This window comes from Rhinatrema bivittatum, chromosome 5, assembly GCF_901001135.1.
Source record: "Rhinatrema bivittatum chromosome 5, aRhiBiv1.1, whole genome shotgun sequence".
Classification (NCBI taxonomy): Eukaryota; Metazoa; Chordata; class Amphibia; order Gymnophiona; family Rhinatrematidae; genus Rhinatrema; species Rhinatrema bivittatum.
The window spans coordinates 130988333-131009555 of record NC_042619.1 but is presented as its reverse complement, the minus strand read 5'-3'; the positions used below and the strand labels follow the sequence as shown (position 1 = coordinate 131009555).

The following is a 21223-nucleotide window of genomic DNA, read 5'->3' as shown; positions in this document are numbered from 1 at the left end:
AGAGGAGATCAAATTAGCAATAGCATCAAGTAGAGGAGATAAAATTAGCATCAGGTAAGGCGGCCTGGAAGGACAATTTTTCACTTGAGTACTACTAAGCTATAAAAGAAAAAAAAAAGACTACACTGCTATTAGCCAGAGATTTTAACAACAAATATTAAAGGTCAACAAATTAGTTAATAGGGATGTGCAGGAAGAAAACAGTTTTGTTTCAAAATTAATTTTGTGAGGGCCATAATTCATTTTTTCATTTGATTCGTATTCTGTTTGCCATTAAAGTCAATGGGGGAAGCATTGCGACCTATATCAGGCTCTAGAATTGGGGTTTTTTAATCGTCTTATAAATTGTGGAAAAAATCATGAGAAGGGTTAGTTAACTCCAGAATACCTAGAAAGATGGTGGATGCTGGATAGTGGCACCAAAAGTGGCATGAATAGCCTAAGATTCTGTAAAGTGGCAAAGGGGTACCAGCATTGGCAGAAGTTCTCCAAAATATTTTGAGAGAAGCAAAAAAGTAGCAAAAGTGGGAAGAACACCCTAAGGGTCCAAAAGAAGGCACAAGCAACAGTGACATGAACCCTTGATAGCATCTTAAGTGGAAAATTGGCACAAAAAGTAGCATCAGCTTCGTAAAGCAGCATGAAGGGGGAATGAAGCAGAAAAGGTGGCAGAAAAAACCCCCCAAGGCAGGCATTAATAAAGGGGCCAAGTAACAAGGAGTGGCTTCATGATCTCAAAGCAACATGAAAGGTGCAAAGCAGCACTCCCACATTGGCAAGGTGTAAGTTCTGGGGTACGACAGTAGGGCACAGTGGCAAAGAGAACTCCAAGCTGTAAGGTCTGAACATGGTAGCAAAGCTGAGTGGCACAAAGACTCCCAAAGTGCAGGATGGAATTTGGATTTTCCAGTGAAATGGGCTTTCCAAAAGAAAATATCACATTTAGTACAGGGAAATAGTTTCACAATTATAGGGTTTATAGTAAATTGAGAGAGTTGGTTTTTACTGAAAAAATAATATTTGTATCTGAACTCTAGCTGATGCATTTCCTGATTTTGTTGGTTTTGCATTAGTTCTCTCTTACTACTCTAACCTCTTATGACATTCAGTAAAGTAAATGGTTTCTCATAAGTATCTTTTGTCTTCCATTTAATGAGGGCTTTTTTGGACAAACCATCCCAGTGTAAACAACCATCAGAGTTCCAGCCCTGAAGAAATACAGCTATTTCTGGTTTTCAGATGTCTATAATTAATATTCAGGAGATATATTTAGATATAATTATTACACAGAAAAAAAAATACACGTGTATAAATCCAAACACATGGTGACATTTACTGCCTCTTCTGTTTTATTCATAGTGTTCACATCCACTAGCCATTATTATATTTCAAAAATGGTGGAAATATTTATTTGGGAGGGATGCATCCCACAGCTAAGGCAATGTAATTGCCTTTCGATCTTTTGACACTCAGAATGCTGAACCAATTTGATGAGGCTGGGCTCTGTCCTTCCAGTTGTCTGGAAACAGCAGCAGCAAGCTACAAAAGTCTAAGATTTGCGCAATGAGTTTAGGACATTGGCCTTTCAGCTGAGCTTGAGAGCTCGCGAAGGGGTTAATGAACCTGGTCCTCACCACTTGACTCCACTGCTACAGGAAACTGGACAGACTGCAACTCTTGTACAAATAAAAAAAAAATCATAAGCTGCCGGACTACATCTGCACAAACCAAAGAACACGCACTGATGTCGGTCGCAGTTATTTTTGGCTCATGGGAGTAGCCGTATTTCTTTCTGCGCACGCGCCATTTTCCCAAGGCAGGGATTTCAATTTATCATGGCCAACCCCAAAGCTGGGTTCTCGGAGACCTTACGGTACGCCGAGTATACTGGCAGCGCCGCACAGCGAAGCAAAGCCGATATCGATAGGAGACTTGTGAGTATCCCAAGGTGCGGTGGTTGTTTCGCTCCCATTTCCAGTCCGCCGAGGCCAGGAAACGGGAGTTTGATGAGAATGACGCAATAACTACTAGATGCGTTGCGAGGTGGAGCGTGCCTGCCGGTGGAAGCGTCATCACGCGCTTTTCCCACGGGGATGTATTAGTGGGAGGAGCTTATGAACATATCTTGAATGAGGTGTCAGGAAGCTGATATTGAACTTGCTTTAGCCTTAAGTTTTAAGTGCATTATCGGTTTTAAAATATGCATTCAAGAAAATTTGGTCAGTGGCTTCCTGAACTGGTGGTGCCGGCTTGTCAAGGTACACAAATAAAAGATTATTGGACTAACATTACTCGTTGGCAGTAGAATATCCCAACCCTTTTCATTAAGCTGATCATTAATAATAAATGCATATGATAGCAGATGTATTGCGAGATTTTCCTATTTTGTGTTTATTGCTTAATATGATTTCTTGCCTCTTATTTAAAAAGCACCCAGTACCTCTAGCAAAGAGACTGCAAGGCCCATGCAGTCTGCTCAGTTTCCTTCCTGTTGAAGTTTCACTCACAAAGCATATTATAATCCAGCTTTACCATCCCTCCCCTACAACTAATCATTCTCCATGCTTATGTAACCCCTATTTTAGGATTATTCCTCTTTAGGGTACACCCCTAATTTATCTTTTGGGGCTGTTCCGGCTAACCATTTCATCCCACCCCAACTCTTTAGGGTGGAGGTGGTGGAGCTCTTGCTTATGGCCCAAATGATGAAAAAAGGTGGCCAGTGTGTATGTAGTACAGGTGCTTCCCATGAGATGAGAGGCTGTAATAACTCAGACAGGACCAGGACTGGGTGTTAAAGTTTACAGATTGGTAAAGTTAAATAAAGCCCATTTGTCCAAACTTGAGGAATAAACATCTGAATGATGATAAAAGATAGTTCTGGGTAGGTAGGTATCCTTGTCCCAGACCTCTGGGTAGAGCCCATCGTGATTTTTATTGCACATAACTCTCCCAGCTGCTGTATGGGAATCCTATTGGAGGTATCTGATCTTTACTGAAAAATCCTACCTTTAGACATCTTCATCCTGGTCACCCAGCCTGTTCCTGGTTCCTCAGGTGGAAATCTGAATGGTATCTCCTTATCTTGTTCTTCGTTTTTTTAGTTTAGTTGTTCCTTTCATCCTTGATTGTTCTTTTCCCTGGGGACTTCTCTTAGGGAAAAGTCAGTGGGACTGAAATCTCAGTGGGGAAGGGGGATCCAAAAACCTCCCCACTTAACTCATTCCAAAAAATACTTTAAAGATTAACTGGATACATCCCACTGGCATTCATGCTGTCACAGGTGCTTGCCACATTCAGGTTGTAAATGGTTTTCAGCCCTGTCCTCTTAAGTACACCCAGCAAGGATGACTTTCCCCAAAGAAACAGGGAGAACCACAGTCCCTTCTAAAACAGGATTCCTCTAGCCTTCACTGTCTCTCACAGCAGGATCCATCATTGGTGCTTGCCTACCAAAGGTTTAGGGAAGGCTCACAGAACTTTAGTTCCCTAGTGAGAAACCTTTTGCCCCTAAAGGATATCAGGCATAAACAGTCTACCTCTCTGTAACATACAGGCCGATACAGGAGCACACTGTTAACCTGCGTTTGGACGTGCGTTTTCGACGTGCTAGTTTTACCCCTTATTCAGTAAGGGGTAATAGCGTGTCGAAAACGTGCGTCCAACCCCCTCCCCTTCCCCCCCGAAACTAATAGCGCCCGCAACATGCAAATCCATGTTGATGGCCCTATTAGTTATTCCCGCGCGATTCAGTAAGTAAAATGTGCAGCCAAGCTGCACATTTTACTTTCAGAAATTAGCGCCTACCCAAAGGTAGGCGTTAATTTCTGCCGGCACTGGGAAAGTGCACAGAAAAGCAGTAAAAAATTGCTTTTCTGTACACCCTCCGACTTAATATCGTTGCGATATTAAGTCGGAGTGGTCCCAAAAGTTAAAAATAATTAAAAATTTAAAAAATTTAAAATCGGCTTGCGGGTTGAAAACCGGACGCTCAATTTTGCCGGCATCCGGTTTCCGAACCCGTGGCTGTCAGCAGGTTTGAGAACAGATGCCGGCAAAATTGAGCGTCGGCTGTCAAACTCGCTGACAGCAGCCGCTCTTTTTACCGTGGGCCCTAATTTGAATTTTTTTTTTTTTTTTTAGTGAATCGCGTGCACAGGAGAGTGAGCGCTCATCCGCTCTCCTGCGAATTTTACTGTATCGGCCTGATAGTGAGAAGGACCCTCTGGCAGGGAGTGCAGGATGAGGTATCTCTTTCTAAAAGAAAACTCCTTAGGGCAAGGCTGGGAGGCCCTACCAGAGTGTATGGAAAAATACATCCTCACTCTCCGACTGCTTCTTCAACCTGAACCCATGGTGTATTAACATGGCAGGGCTAAATAGCAGTGAAGCATCCAATCCAGAGCCTCCAAGTGGGAGGGACTGAGGGGTATGGATGACTTCTTGCAAAATGTAAGGACACTGACATCTGGTGGCCAAATCCAGTAGGGGTACCACACTTATCCTGTGCTTTCTTGAATTCCATTACTGTTTTTATGCCCACCATCTTCACTGGGAAGCTGTTCAGTGCATCCTTCCCTTTTTCTCTGTTAAATACTTATGTTAACACCTGAGTCTCTCTCTCACCTCATATTTCCTTATTTTAGAATTTCTTTTTCACTGAAAAATGCTTCCCTTTTTGTGTGTATTATTGAGAAATGTAAATGTTTTTGTCATGTCCCTCTGCCTTTTCTGCTCATAGCTGTACATATTAGATTTTTAAATCTCATGTCAGACAAATCTACATCATTTTGGTGGCCTTTCTATGATGTCCTTTCGACAATGCTGCTTCTAGAACTCAAGTGCTAATAACTAAGACATATCCTCTCCTATATTTATTAAACCCTGAGAAAACAAATAGATTTTTAGCTGTCTTTTTTTTTTTTAAAGCTGGACAAACTCAGCTCAACTAATAAACTTTCAGGAGATAAACTCCAAAGAGTAGGACCTGGGATAGAAAATGTCCTATCCCAAATTTCTGCTATAGAGCTGCTCTGACTAAGGGAACATCTAAAAAAGTCTTCCCAACAGAACAAAGAAGAATGTACAGGTCTGTAGATTTTTAATAAGGTGCTAAAGCAAATTAGTGCATTATTCCTTAATGCTCTGTAAATCAGAGTGAGAATTTTAAATTTAATACGAGCATGGATTGGTAACCAATGTAAGGAAACTGGAATAGAAGAAATATGATTCCTAACTTTATTAAAAACATAAGAAATTGCCATGCTGGGTCAGACCAAGGGTCCATCAAGCCCAGCATCCTTTTTCCAACAGAGGCCAAAACCAGGCCACAAGAACCTGGCAATTACCCAAACACTAAGAAGATCCCATGCTACTGATGCAATTAATAGCAGTGGCTATTCCCTAAGTACACTTGATTAATAGCAGTTAATGGACTTCTCCTCCAAGAACTTATCCAATCCTTTTTTTTAACCCAGCTACATTAACTGCACTAACCACATCCTCTGGCAACACATTCCAGAGCTTAATTGTGCATTGAGTGAAAAAGAATTTTCTCCAATTAGTCTTAAATGCTAACTTCATGGAATGCCCCCTAGTCCTTCTATTACCCGAAAGTGTAAATAACCAATTCACATCTACTCGTTCAAGACCTCTATCATATCCCCCCTCAGCTGTCTCTTCTCCAAGCTGAACAGCCCTAACCTCTTCAGCCTTTCCTCACTATTTCACTGAGCGTCAGTACACACATCCATAACAGCTTTTGCAAGGAAGATTACTGAGTTGCTACGCTTCCTGTGGGGGTATATATACCCGTGCTGACGTCAGATCCGTCTCCAACTGCTAGCACGAGCATACTATACCTATTCGTTCTGAGTCCATCTGTCTACACTAAGGAAAAGGAGATTATCAGGTAAGTAATCTCAACATTTCCTCCCTTGCCTAGCATAGCAGTCTCGGCTTCACTGCCACCGAGACTGCTATGTTAGCATGCTCGCCTGCTGGAAGAGGAAGCGTCACCGGGAGCGCGGAGGCATCGTGACATGGGCGAGGTTCGCACTGGGAACAGAGGCAGCGTGGCATGGGCGAGATTAGCAAGCTCCACCATGTAAAGGCCAGGACCATACAATTGGTGAACGAGGAGAAGGGTGGGGAGGAGGAAAGAGGGGGGAGAGTGTTTCTATTGAGGTCTCGTGGTATGATGGGAAAGTAGGTGAATGGGGACAGGGACAGAAGTCAAGGGGGGATTCATATTTCCATATGTTCTGGCATTGGACAACTGAGTGGACTCTGACTTCCCCCGCAGAGGTTGCGTTTAACCAAACATCATTTCCTGCTGCACGAGACTGGCCCCACAGCAGCTGAAGATGTTTGGTTAAATGCAACTCCTGCTGCTGCATGTGAGGCTTGGAGCTAGTTTCCTGATTCAGTAGCAGTGGAGGTCATTGTCTGCTCAGCTGTCCAGTGCATTGACAGGGGTTGCTGCCCCTAGCCTAGAGCAGATGGAGATGTGAATCCTCCTTTGACCTCTGCTTCTGTTTCTGTTTACCTCCTCTCACGCCAGGCCCACTGTGGTGAAAGAGAGAGAGAGCCCAGGGGCTGCCAGCAGACCTCATCCTGCTGGCGCCTGAAAAAGAGGCCCAGGCCCCAGAGAGTGCATGTGTGAGCCCATGTGTTTGTTGTAAGCTGGTGTGGGTGGGTAGGTGTCTGCCTGGGAGTCTGTGTGTGTGGGGGGGGGAGAGAGAGACTGTGTGTGTGTGTGTGAGAGAGTTGTATGTGGAGAGACAGAACATGTGTGTGGCAGATGATATGTGATAGAAAACATATGACTGCTAATTTGCAAAAAAATATTCTGTTATTTTGACAAATATGCAGAATTTTTCAGAATTTAGAAAATGTGTGTGCATAATTTTAATATTTTTGGTGCAGAATTTTCCTTTTTTTTTTTTTTAGCAGAATTCCTCCAGGAGTATTTATCATACATTTAAAATACAGCATAAAAATGTAAATGTTATAAGATTCTCAAAGTATCTAAATTTATTATCACTAAATCCTGTCAAACCATTGAAAGGTTAGCTTTAAGATATTTGGCCTACCCTGATTCTGTTCATCAATGCTAATGAGATTTCCGCTTTTCTAAATGAAAGCCAGTTAGAAATGTCTGTGGCTTTTATAGCACTGAACAAGAATTTTTATTTATTTCATATTCCACTTTTCAGCACTTCAAAGCGGATTACATTCAGGTGCTGTAGTTATTTCTCTGTCCCCAGCAGTAAGGAGGGTGGGAGAGGCTCAGATAGCCTTAGTAGATGCTTGCAGTTATCCTTTTTTAATTAAACTATGGTTAGAACAATGTACTTATAATTATATAATAATTTTACATTAAACACTGTAGAAAGATGTATTTAACTCTGTACCATGTAGAAGCTGGATGAGTTTCTGTTCATTTAGAAATTCACTGAAAAATACAATTTGATCAGGGGTGCTTAAACATTTGCATACAAATGTATAAACAATACTTATTTGCTGATTTTAAAAAAGTGAATATGGTGTGCAAAGTTTGAACACCCTTCCATCTGATTCATTACTGGGTTTTTTAGGGTTTGTTTGGTTGGTTTTTTTAATAAAACCCAAAATATTGTGACTCATTAGGTCTTCAGTTAATCAGGTGAAGACGATTTAACAAATACTCTACTTGCTCTGTCTGCTTTTGACAACCATGGGCTCCTCTAAGTAGCTGTGTGAGCATTTGAAAATTAAGATAATTCTCATCAGTTTTGGGAGGGAAATTAGCTCTGTGTGGTAACAATGCCAGAATATGCAATCAGACTTGCAAATGAAACCAAAATTCTTGGAGACCAGAAAGTCGCCAGCTCCGTGGCACACCCTGGCTGAACGGACCCGATGGACCAGGCTTCTGAAGGTTGGCCCCTGTGCTGCTGCGTACAGCACGATGGCCTGAACTATGGCGCTAGCTCTTCAATAAATATTTTTAAAATGAAGCTCTGTGAGCTTATTCGTGAAACTTGGCACCGCATCACTGTTACAGTAATAGGTGCTGATGTCTTTAGTCAGGGCATCATCTTTTCCTTGTGGAAGGTAATTGGCTTTCATTCACAACAGACGAGTAATTGCCCAAACACATATTACTTGAAAGAGGTTGAATTCAGTAGATTTATGTCCGCTTTCAACCAGGCTAATGATGCAATTTACATACGACTGCCAGGGGACAGTTGTGGTCAGGTGTAGACAAACGGCAAATAAATGCATGTAACAGCAGATTATAATAAGAAATGGTGTATTGTGGAAGAGATCCAGTGATCAGATGGCAAATGCAACCATGAAATTGATTTGGCCACATTTTTGCCATCTGAGTAGCGTCTGTCCCTATTCCTTTCTCTACTATTTCCTGTAGCAGATGAGGCACTGCTGATCACACAGAGCAGCAGGTTGCATCCTCTAAGGAAAGCAAACTGCTACCCGGGTCTGTGAGCACAAAGGACTGGCACAATCACCACATACAGAAGGAACACACCAATGCAATTTTATTGTTTTTCTAGATTTTGACCAGACCAGTGTGATCGATTGTTGCACTATAGAACATGCCGTGTTTAGTTTGTTTTGGTCTTTTGTTTTTCCTGTTTTATGAATGTGGTTTGTGTTTTTTTTTTTACTTTCATTGTGAATGCATTATTCTAACCTGCTCCGAACATTGGAGGATGTGGGTAACAAGTTCTTTCATCACTTTCTTGGGTGGCTGCTGACAACTGGATATGAAGACTTTTGGGGTGGAGGGAAAAGATTGCGACGGATTCTCATTCCACAGTAGATTAAGGCAGTGGTTCTCAACCTTTTTCCCATCATGACACACCTGATGGACAGTGCTCACATGTGTGGCACACCACTCACAAAAATCCACAGCTAAACTATAAAAAAAAAGCCTCAGTATTACTCTTATTGTTAAAAATGACACAAGAGAAAGATAAGAGTACTCTCTCTGAACAAAAATAACATACATTTTTGTTCAAGCTGCATTCTCTGTCCCCCGAGGGGCCACCAAACGTTTTTCTTCTGCTGTTACTTTCGGGCCCAGCAGGGGAAGATAGAATCAGTTATCACTGACCTGGAAGAGAAAGAGAATTGCCATTTCTCAATGGGCTCCGGCAGGAATGGAGGACAAGAGCTGTGTCCTACTGGGCCCACTGGATGAAGAAGTCTGCCTTGCGAATCCTCCCCTTCCCACATAATTAAAAATTATGCATTTATAATAGATTTTATTTGAAAAATAACATTAAAAGTACAGTCTGAAATAAATTATCACTTATAACATGTATTTATTTATTTTTATACCGGTATTCAAATAATATCATATCGGTTTACATCTTATAATAAACAGCATAAAACAATTTAAATACTACATATCTAAAATCCTTAAACAATAGCAAATACTATATAATCACTAAAAACTATAAAATTAACTATGTTACTACATGTAAATTATATTTACATACACTATTGTGGTGCCAACCAGAAAATCCCGTAAAAAAAAGACACTCCGAATATGGCATTAGACATATTGATAAATGTTCAGTGTGGGCTTAGCACTCAGAAAGTCATGAGTAAAAGAATTTATAACAACAATATAGTAAAACTCCATACAAAAACAACACTGCCAGCACGCAAACAGTAACAACCCTACTTATGAAAAGATAGAAGTGCTAATATTACACCAGGTCCTAAAATTCCAATATACCTCATAATAGGAAAATGGATCAAGCCAGGCTGCTATAGATCCCTACACAGAAACTACACACTGTTAGAACACCTCACCTTGGTCATACTTGCAGAATACAGACAGACCCTCACATAATAAGGAATTAAAAGAGCATACTGTAAGTATGAATAGAAATATATAGACATAAACTGAACTGGAAACAACAATGGAAAAACAGAATCACCATTCCTCATAAAACAAAAATAGAAAAAATATAAAATCAATAGTAATAAAATCATACTAATTTAAAAAAGAATAAATATTTCATAACTGAAGAGCAGAATAACATCTAACAATTAAAAACGCATACAAAATTTTCCAAACACCAATAAAACATTTCAAAACAGTCACAAACATCCAATAATTAAAACTAATAATGATAAAAACAAAATTCCCCTGCTGTCCATACCTGGGAACTTTTGAATTCATGGTGCTCTGAGATTGTCTTGGATTAGCAAGACAAGAGGAGGGGGGTTGTTGCTCAAACTTTCGCCTCTCTCTTTCTCTCTCATATATGCAAATACTGTCTCCCTCAATTTCACATGCTCAGTCTCACATAAATACACAGCCTGTCTTGCACCCACATAGACACATACACGCATGCTGTCTCTCCCTCTCATGCTCACACACATACACAGGCTGTCTCTCATTCTCTTGTGCTCAGTCTCATACAGGCAAACACACTCACAGGGAGTCTCTTAGTCTTGCACGCTCAGTCTCACACAGGCAAACAAATACATGGGATGTCTCTCTCTCTCACACACGCGAGTGCGCTGTTTCTCTCCTGGAAGCACAAATTACAGCAGCAGCTTGAAGCTTCAGCCTGTCCTCCTCCAGCCCTTTTGGCCAACGGGACTTGTTCTCTTTCTTGGGGCTGTGGGGGCTGAAGCTGTGCCTCTTCAAATTTGGCTCCCACTGCTTCTTCTCTTGATCCTGTACAGGTCCACCTCGCTTCCTCTTCCAACCATGCCGATAAGGAGGCCATACCACCCGCGCGGCTCCCCACCCCCACACGTTCTTTGTAGATGGCCACTTAGTCCTTCCATCAGCTCTGCTGTTAGTGTTCCGCCCGGGCTTGAAAATGCTGACAGCCCAGGTGGAAGAAGAGATCTCTGCGTTCTGCTGGAGCAGAGGAGGGGCAGGGAAGAGTAGCCACATCAGTGGGAGACCGGGGTGCACAGTATTCTGGCCGCCTAGATCTCTTTCCTAGATGGTAACTCCTAAGATAGAACCTAACATTGTGTAACTATAGCAAGAGCTATTTTTCTCTATATGTATCACTTTGCACTTGTCCACATTAAATTTTGTCTGCCATTTGGAAGCCCAATCTTCCAGTCTCGCAATTCTCTTCTACATAACTGATCTCAGTAAACATAGTGGGCCACCTTTGGAGGTTCCTTTTGAGAACCATTGATTAGTACTGCACTTCAGCTAGGACTAGACCTGCGCCCTTCATGGGTGGGATTTTCCAAGGTTAAAGAAGCCGTACTTTGCTGGGTTCTACCAAATTTCCATTTGTCTGCTTCTTCACTGTATTGCTTCCTTTTTATGTTCTTACTGCTAAATAGCAATAACAAAAATTAGTAACGGGTACACCCTAGATGAAATAAAAAATTAATACATACGAGTGGAGGAGTAGCCTAGTTGCTAGTGCAGTGGGCTGCAAGGCAAGGTTCAAATCGTATTGCCACTCCTTGTGATCTTGAGCAAGTCACTTTTACCCTTCGTTGCCACAGGTACAAACACATATCTCAAGATCCTGGAGGATTTCTGGGTGAAGTCCTGCGGAGGCGCCTTGGTGACTCTTTATCAGTGGTCTGAGAATTCTCTTCCTTTTCTTCTCGAAGCTCCAGTACTATCCCGAGTTGTCAATAAATCAAGAGGAGATAAGCTGAAGATTAACATTGACATGTTCTTCCCTCATATGCCCTGTGCTTACCTGAGCATTGATGCAATGGATGTGGCAGGAGAGCAGCAGTTGGATGTGGAGCACAATCTTTTCAAACATCAACTGGACAAGGACGGGAAAGCCTGTGACTTCAGAGGCAGAAAAACATGACATGCTGAAGGAAGAGAAAAACGGTGTTTTGATTTGAGCTTCCTGGATCCCAACGGCTGTGGGAGCTGCTTTGAAGCTGAATCTGAAGATTTCAGATATTGTAACACATGAGGGGATGTCAAAGAGGCCTACAGAAAGAGGAGCTGAGCCTTCAAGAACCCAGACCCCATTGAACAGTGTCAAAGGGACAGATTCAGCCTAAAAATGCAGGAACAGAAAAACAAGGGCTGCAAAGTGTATAGATTTCCTGGAAGTCAACAAGGAGCTGGAAATTTTTATTTTGCTCCTGGGAAAGGTTTTCAGCAATCCCATGACTTGGCAGACTTTTATTGGCTCTCTGTACAGGTGAGGATCAACTATAAAATTCCTAGCCTGGTGCATGATTTTCATAAACATCTTGCCATTCCTTGGATTTCTCCAATATTAAAACCTTATTGCCCTACAAGAGCCTTAAGGTCCTCTTAAAAGCTTTTATTGGAGCTTCCATCTAGGCATCAAGTATGACTAAAGGAATTTCTTAAACGTGCCTTTTCTTTTGCTGTGTCAGAATACTAAAATCACTTACCAGAAGAACTACTACATCTGATTCCATGCTCTAAGCTTTGCAGAAAATAATTAAAAACTTTCTTTCTTTCAAGCCTTTAAAAAAAAAAAGTCAATAGTCTAGCCTGACATCGAATTAATTTGATATTTTTTTTATTAGGGGGGGGGGGGATAAGAGAGTCAGACCAGCAGTGCGGGTCTGACTCCCTTTCCCCCCCACTATGATTCCCCCTTTCCCTTACCCTCCTCTTCCTTAGAAATAACTCCCTTCAAGACAGACTTTAGTTAATATTGTTACACATATGTATTTGATATGTATACTCCTAGTTCTTCTGTTAAATAAGCACTTTGCTTTTTCCACTTATTTTCATTGTAAAGCCTTTGGCTGAATTACTGTTTGCTGTAAACCGAGGTGATGTGCATTACGTGCCGCGGTATATAAAAAACTATAAATAAATAAAATAAATAAATCTTATTTTTGCTGTTCAACTGTTTTTTGAATCCACTAATGTTTAATATTTGATGATTTAATGTGATGTTTTATTTCCTTTTTATTGTATATGCTGATTTTCAATTATGCATGTTTTGTTAGATGCTTAGGGTTACCAACATAAGCGGCTTAGAAATGACATAACAAACTTAGGGCCTTATTTTCTAAGGCTATCGCACGCTTGCGCTGGTAGCGCAAGCGTGCGATAGCTAGAAGTCGTAGCGCACGCCTGCGAAGGGGGCATTGGGGCGGAGTCGGCCCCAGAAGAGGAGGAGTCGGGGCCTCACCGGGGCTGACTCCGCAAAGACAGCGAAAAGGTAAGGAGCCTTTTCACTGCCTATTTCGCGCCGAATAACTACACCTTTTATGGTGTAGTTATTCGGCAGTCGCCGGCAGCGATAGCACTGCAGCTGTGCGATCGCTGCCGGCTAGCGCAGGACCGCCCCATGTTACCACCGGATTTTCTAGGTTCTGTGAACTTAGAAAATCCGCCGCTTATATTGCAAACCCTCTGGGGATAGGGAAATAGCTACAGTAGCTGAATGTAATCTGCTTTGAAGTGCCGAAAAGTGGAATATAAATCAAATAAATAAATAATAATATCCTGGTTTTTATCCGCTTAAGGGTCTGTCCTCAAGGATGTAGGTCACCTTTCTTTTTTCTATCCTTTTTTGCAAATTTCTTGTAGTTTAGCAATTTTAATTTGAAATATTAAGTGTGTACTTTTTATTGTCACCATGTATTATACACTTAGCTGGATGTTGTCTGTCAGCGGTTGGTGGGATGCACAGTCCCCGACAGCTCAACTATGGCTGAAGTTTGTGGAGAGAGCTGAGTGAGTGCCACATGCGGCTCCCAGCAGCATACAGCACCATGAATGTACTCTGTCCACATGCGTCAGTGCAGAGTATGCAGCTGTATGTCTGTATGTGTCGATGCAGAATGTGAAGCTCTCAGGAGCCCTCACAGTGAATGCTCTCTTTGCACATGCCTCAGTCATGAAATATGGTGGCTTGGATCCATGGCAGATGTTTTTGTGAGACCTGCTTCCTAGCCAATAGATCTTAGTTCATCCTGCATATCATGTCTGTAGCCAGGGCACAAAGCAGCAGGTTAGGGCCTGTTGGAAGTTTCATCTTCTAGAAATATCTTTGTGTGACGCACTTTGAACATTCACACAAAATACACACATTCTCTTCATGTTTCTTCCTCCATTCCCTTACTTCTTCCATTCACTCTGTGTAACAATGGTCCAGTTGTGGGACAGCCCTGCGAGTGGTCAACTCACCCCCCCAGAAACCACCAGCCTCTTCTGATGCAGCCTGGACCATGGAACACTGACATGTTGAGGGCCTGCCATGCAGCCAAGACACTGCCGTCTTGCCAATCTGAATACTGCATCTCCTTACGCACGTGCTTTCCAGCTCTCTAAGAAGGCTTCACCGTGGGAACCAGAGCCACTGCACATCCTGATAACATCACTGGGGATTTAAACTACAGCTACACTCTCCACTGGCACCTCAGTAACCAGTCTCCCTGCTTTGCGCTGAATGTTGCTTCTCCTGGTGTTCTGCCTTACTCTGTGTATCCTGCCCTGTTTCTCTGTTTTGTCCAGTTGTCTGTCTCCTTGTTGCCCAGCCCTGCTTGTCTGTCTGCTTGTGTCTAGTCCCAGTACTTTTTCCTTCGCTGTGTGTTGTCTCTGCCTGAATCCCGGTATTGACCCTTGGCTTAGACTTTGACTGTTTTTTCTTGTCTGCTGCCTGCCACCTGCCACTGACTCCTGCTATGGAATACAATTTGTTGCCTGCCCTGACCTCAGCCTGCTCTTTTCCTGACTGCCCTTTGGGACCTCACCTAAGTCATGCCATCCCCTGGAAATCCAAAGGGTTAGCTCTGGAGAATGGAGCTGGTATAGGTTAAGGTCCAGCTCAATCCCAGCCAAGGGCGTGTCTGCCAGCTGTCTGCTTGGGCCTACTGGGTTCGCCTTCTAGGCTGTGTCAACGATGTCACAGCACAAGGACTCACAACCATGATAGATTCCTGAGGCCATGAATCTGGAGGATCTGCCCTCAGTCCAGGCCATACACAGTCCTGGCTCAGCATATTCAGCAGCAGGAGGAACTGCTTAACCAAGTAACTGGTTTTCTCAAGGGAATTCGATGTGCGTGGATGCTATTCAGGCACGGCTATCTATGCCAGCACAAGTCCTTGTGGTTCTCCTTCCAGCTGTGCCGGCTCATGTCCCTGGCCCATGCTGCATCTTTCACTACCTCCCAGGTATCTCGGAGACCGCAAGGTATGCAAAGGCTCTATCAGTTGATGCAGAATGCATTTTGAGCTCCAGGTGGCCCTCTTCCCATTCGACCTTACTAAGGTGTGAACTACATGCTCTCCTTGATATGTGGCTCTGCCCTTTCCTGGGCCTCCCCTTTGTGGGAATGAAATGACCCACTCCTCGAGAATTTGGACAACTTTTTACAGCAGTTTCGTCTAGTGTTTGAGCCTGGTCGTGCCTCATTTAAATGCTGCAAATTTGCTAGGGAACTCGCACCATGGAAGAGTATGCTATACATTTCTGCACCCTGGCCTCAGAGCTCCACTGGGGAGAGGACAGCCAGTTGGCCAGTTTCTGGCAGGGGCTATCAGGGTGAATAAAAGATGAGCTGGTAGGCTGAGAGATTCCACACACATGGAAGGCCTGATTGCCCTGGCTATCTAGGTGGACTTGAGGTTCCAGTAATGTGCACAAGAAAGCAGAGCTTCCTGGCACTTGTCTACCTAGTCCCCCCAATTCCAGCATCCCCATTTGGTCCTAAGTTGGCAGTTGCCTCCAAAGAACCAATGCAACTGAGCCAGGCTAGGCTTACAGAGGAAGAGAAGCAGAGACAGAGATAAGTTTCACTATGTCTCTATTGCGCCGGCCAGAGCCATTTCACCAGCCATGCTTTTACTTCTCCAAAAAATTCACCCCTGGTGAAAAGATTTACATTCAGAGATCGTGAATGTATGGCAGGAAGTTGGCATTGGAGAAGTGGCATCATCTACTAGAGGAAGCTAGGCACCTGATCACCATTTATACAGATCACAATAACCTGGAATACCTGCTGAAGACCCAGCGGCTAAACACCAGACAAGCCTGATGGTGGTTGTTCTTTAAACATTTTGACTTTGAACTACAGTACCACCCAGTAGAAAAGAACCAATAAACTGATGCCCTTTCTTGGTCTTTCAAGACTGAAGATTCCGTAGAGCCTCCTTGCCACATTATAGACCCAGCAAGAATTGTAGTTGCTGAACAGTGCCCATGCTGTCCAGGAATACAGTGATCCTTAAAACAACTAAAAGAAAAGATACTCAAATGGGCTCCAGACTCCTGCCTGGCAGGACATCCTGGTGTCATCAGAACCCTGGAACTAATTCTCTGCCATTATTGGTGGCCTCAAGTGAAGTAAGACATGAAGCGCTATGTGGAATCCTATCCTATTTATGTAATGCATAACAGTTCCCATTCTCGTACTTGGGGCTGTGTTAGCCATTGCCAGCCCTCGAGGAACCCTGGACCCACATGGCCACTGATTTTGTCACTGAACTTCCCCTCTCTAATGGCTCCACCACTATATTGGACCTGGTGGATTGCTTTTCTAAGATGACTCACTTCACACCGCTCCAAAGTCTTTTCTCTGCACCAGAGATGGCCCACTTTTTTGTGCCATATCCACAATATTCTTCCTCTCCTCTAATAAACTTCTATTATAAAAGAGAAGGCACAGAGAAGGGCAACCAAAATGATAAAGGGGATGGAACAGCTCCCCTATGAGGAAAGGCTGAAGAGGTTAGGGCTGTTCAGCTTGGAGAAGAGACGGCTGAGGGGGGATATGATAGAGGTCTTTAAAATCATGAGAGGTCTTGAACGAGTAGATGTGAATCAGTTATTTACACTTTCGAATAATAGAAGGACTAGGAGACATTCCATGAAGTTAGCAAGTAGCACATTTTTTTAATTTATAGTTTATTGAGATATTTAAACAAAATTACAATTGTAAAAAATCAATAAGCAAGAGTTTTGCATGTCAAGAAAACATAAAGCAAATTTATCACTCTTAATACATCAAAATTCCTAGTCCCCATAATGGGAGGATTTTAACAAGAATATTTATAAGAAATGTAAAATATTTTACTCATAAAGGAGATACCTTTCTTTATCAACCAGAAAGGATTCCAGATGTGCTGGATCTTGGAAAATTTACTTTTTTGCAATACTACAGAACATTTGCAAGGACATTTTAGAAAGAATGTCGCTCCTATTGCCATCTCTAGGAACTGTTTCCTTCTAAATTGTGTGCTTCGCGAATCATCAGGAAACACTTGTATTTTTTGTCCACAGAACAAGAACTCTTTGTTTTTGAAATATTTTTGCATAATTATATTTTTATCACTCTCTCTGCAAAGAGTTACCAATAGTGTGGCCCTTTGAGGAATATCGAAAATTGAAGATTCTAAAAAAGTAGTCAAATTTGGTGATTCCTGTTGAACCTGATCCATTAATTCCTCACCCTCTGGAATCCTTAATCTGGAATAGGGAATGTAGTATATCTTAGATATACTCTTAGCAAGTAGCACATTTAAGACTAATAGGAGAAAATTCTTTTTCACTCAACGCTCAGTAAAGCTCTGGAATTTGTTGCCAGAAGATGTGGTTAGTGCAGTTAGTGTAGCTGGGTTCAAAAAAGGTTTGGATTAGTTCTTGGAGGAGAAGTCTACATTAACGGCTATTACTCAAGTTTACTTAGGGAATAGCCACTGCTATTAATTGCCTCAGTAGCATGGGATCTTCTTAGTGTTTGGGTAAATGCCAGATTCTTGTGGCCTGGTTTGGCCTCTGTTGGAAACAGGAAGCTGGGCTTGATGGGACCCTTGGTCTGACCCAGCATGGCAAGTTCTTATGTTCAATGAATTAATTGACCATCATACTCTTTGTGCAACATCCCTTCCGCCTACACAGACTCCCTTCTATATTCTCTTAGACTGAGGATTTCAGTTCACAGCCTGCTTTTGGAAGAGCCTGTGTAGGAAATTTGGTGTCACATTGGATTTCACCTCTGCATACCATTCGCAAAGTAACGGGAAGATGGAAAGGGTCAACCAGACCCTCAAAAGTTTTCTAAGAGCATATGATAATGAGTGCCAAGACAACTGGTGTGCCCTTCTCCCATGTGCGGAGTTTTGCCACAACAACCATGTGGTGAGTTCTTCTGGATCTTCACCCCTCCAAATAGTTTTGGCCAACATACAAGGATATGACTTCCAGTTCCACTCTCTGTTTCCTGCCCTGCGGCTTATTCCATTAGTCACAACCTCCAAGAGTGATGGCAAAGAACACATCAGCTTTTTATTGCAGCTGCTAAACAGTTGAAGAAACAAGCCGACAAAAGGCATTGGCTGGCACTACAATTCAAGCCTGGGGAACTAGTGTGGCTAAGCACCCGAAACCTGCATCTTAAAATGCACTATATTTGCACCAAGGTTTGTGGGACCATTCCCCCGTCACCAGCCAAGTAGGACTAGCGGCCTCCCAGCTGAAGCTTCCGTCCACGCTCACGACACAACATGTTTCATGTGTCTCTTAAGCCAGTGGTTCTGTCATGGCCATCAAGACCTCCTCTTAAATCTGTGCACATAATCGCCAAAGAGGATACGTTGCACGACATCCAGGAGATTTTGGACTCCAGAAGGATTTGAAATAAGTTGCAATATCTCATGCTGGCAGGACTTTGGCCCGGAAGAAAACTTATGGGAACCCTCGTCCGACCTCCAAGCCCCCAAAATGGTGAAGGAATTCCATCAGTGCTTCTCACTAGAAGCCTAAGCCAAGAAGCTTAGGGAGGGGATTTAGAAGGGGGGCATGCTGTAACGATGGTTCAGTTGCAGGACAGCCCCTTGACCAGCCAGCTCACCCCTGGACACCTCTGACCTCTTCTGACGTGGCCTGGACCACAGAACACTCGGAACGCTAAGGTACCGCCATCTTGCCAGTCCAAGTGCCATCCCTCCTTACACTTGCACACTTCAGCTCTCTAAGAAGGCTCCCTATGGCGTGAACCAGAGCCACGGCGCCTCCTGATAATATCGCCATAGCTGGGGATTTAAATCCAAGCCACACTCTCCACCTGTGCCTCAGCAGCAGATCTCCCAGCCTTGCAGTGTTTAAAACTTCTCCCGGTAATCTGCTTTGCTTTGTGTATCCTGCCTTGTTCCTCTGTGTCTTGTCCTGTTGTCTGTCTCCTTGTTACCCAGCCCTGCTTGTCTGCCTGTGTCTGGTCCCAGTACCTTGTCCTTCTCTGTGCGTTATCTCTGTCTGATTCTTGGTACTGACCCTTGCCTTGATCTTTGACCACTCTTCTGCCTGCCGCCTGCCACTGACCTTGCTATGGACCCAGACCACTCTCCTGCCTGCCACTGACCCTTGCTATAGAATCTTAACTGCGCATTACACTCTTCCTGCCCTTCCTCCCCTTTCCCCTCTCCTCCCCGACCCCTAAACTAATCCTAACTAATCCCTTTTTTTTTTTGCATACTTACTGCTGCTCTGGAGCAGAACTATCGTCCGCGTGCCGGCTGGCTGCTGGCACGCGCTTCCCCGGGTCAGCATCTAATGGCACTGTCCCAGCCCGCCCCTTTCTAGAGGCCCGGCACTTGTGCACATATCGGAGGTTACGTGCGTGGCCGGGCCCATTCTAAACTGTACGTGAAACCCCTGAATTTTACGCGTGCACCACTTTTGAAATCCGGGCTTTAGTGAATCAGGCCCTTAAATTGTCAGGCACTCAGACTGAAGAACTGCAAGCCTGGATTTGCTAGTAGGAGGTAAGTACAGCCAGCCTGAAAGCAGCTACCTTTATAATAGTAAAGTGGATTTCAAAAATTGCATAAGGAAAGGAAAGCAATCGCAGTATTAGAAAAAGTGAAATTTCACAGCAGGCCCCCATGGAAATAACAGAGCAGTAACTCATTAATGCAATGAACAATTGACATTATAGTGCAGGAAATTAAGCTGCATTCAGAATGGCTGTTGGAGCACACTCTCTCGGTTTTACTTATGTTTCTGATTGCTTGGTATAATAGAAAAATTGTCAGTGGCAGGAAAGGACGGTAGCAGGCTGTAAATAAGCACTGCAGCTTTGTCTCTACATTTCTGCCCTATAAAGACTGAGTGTTGTACATCATAAAGCAGGAGTCCATTATCCCGCCCAGTGTGCCACTCCATTGCTTTTCTCCTTTAATTAACAATGCTGTGTGAGAGGCCCTCTTATGGCTCTAGTAGCCTTTGAATGTCAGAAAGGCTTGAGCCATGAGTGAGTCTTCTCATTAGTTTTACACAGTAAGTCTCATTAGTCTTACACAGTCTGATTAGTTTTACACAATGCCGTTAACAGATACATGGTATGGTATAGGAATGCAAATGATGACCATCCAATTCGCTAGGACTTGCTTAGAAAACATTTTCACTGAGTAAAATAGGACATTTTGTATGCAAATGAGCAACCCCAAAGTTACTGTTACATGACTGACAGTTTGCTATTTTAAAACTTATTGCAGACACAGAAAAAAAAAAAAAAGCAAAACACATCCCACTTATGGATATATTGCAAAAACCATGTGTGTAACAAAATTTTGTTTCAGTAAAGGGGGTGATTTGAGTGACTTGTAAGTCATAGTGTCGCATGCTTGCCAACTGAAAAAAGGAAGTAATATCATTTTATTTGCAAAAATTTATAAAATCAAAACTAAAAAAAGGAACATATTTTTTAACCTATGATTGAGCCTGTACAGACTTGCGATGTGCATGCGGGTGTTAGGATGGTCCATTGCAGTAACGCTTCAGCTGTGTCTTGAGTATATAAGAACATTGTATTTGAACAGCTCTCCTTTGAAGACTTATTGATGAGTGTTCTCATCAATAAGTATTTTGCTTGGGTTTCCATTTGATCTGCATTCAACGTTTTTAACTCTTCTCTGTCTCATGATTCTCAGTAAATCATTTCACAAGGCCTATCAATATATATTTTTATATTTTGCATAGGTTGGCAATCATATAGCATAGACAGCTTTTAGTGATCTGCTTACAGCATCTCATACATGGCATCAGAATTGATACATGATGATATCCAAGTCCATCTTTATTCTAACATTATTATCTTATAAAAACCCTCAGTCCATGTGTATATCAAAACCATAAGAAGCCAAAACAATGCACCTAAATTGATGATCAGACCCAACACTGATGGTGTTTCGGCAACATGTCTGCTTTGGAGGTCCTCCAAAATGATGAAGCCTTTCTAGTTCAGTTTTGCTTTAGATC

At 42.8% G+C, this 21223-nt stretch overlaps 1 protein-coding gene and 1 pseudogene across 2 annotated transcripts in view; both read left to right on the top strand.

Annotated features, from left to right (window-relative positions):
* Window positions 1-1610: 1610 nt before the first annotated feature.
* Window positions 1611-21223, top strand: part of DNAJC15 (DnaJ heat shock protein family (Hsp40) member C15) — a 103905-nt gene continuing 84292 nt past the window's right edge. Inside the window, exon 1 of one of the 2 annotated variants that reach the window (XM_029602940.1) lies at window positions 1611-1934. In XM_029602940.1, the coding sequence (XP_029458800.1) occupies window positions 1836-1934 (99 nt within the window). In that variant the 5' untranslated portion in view covers window positions 1611-1835. Of the gene's footprint in view, window positions 1935-2114; window positions 2259-21223 lie in introns of those variants that run through there. The other variant, XM_029602939.1, reaches the window with a different exon arrangement.
* LOC115091548 lies at window positions 9560-18744 on the top strand (annotated as a pseudogene).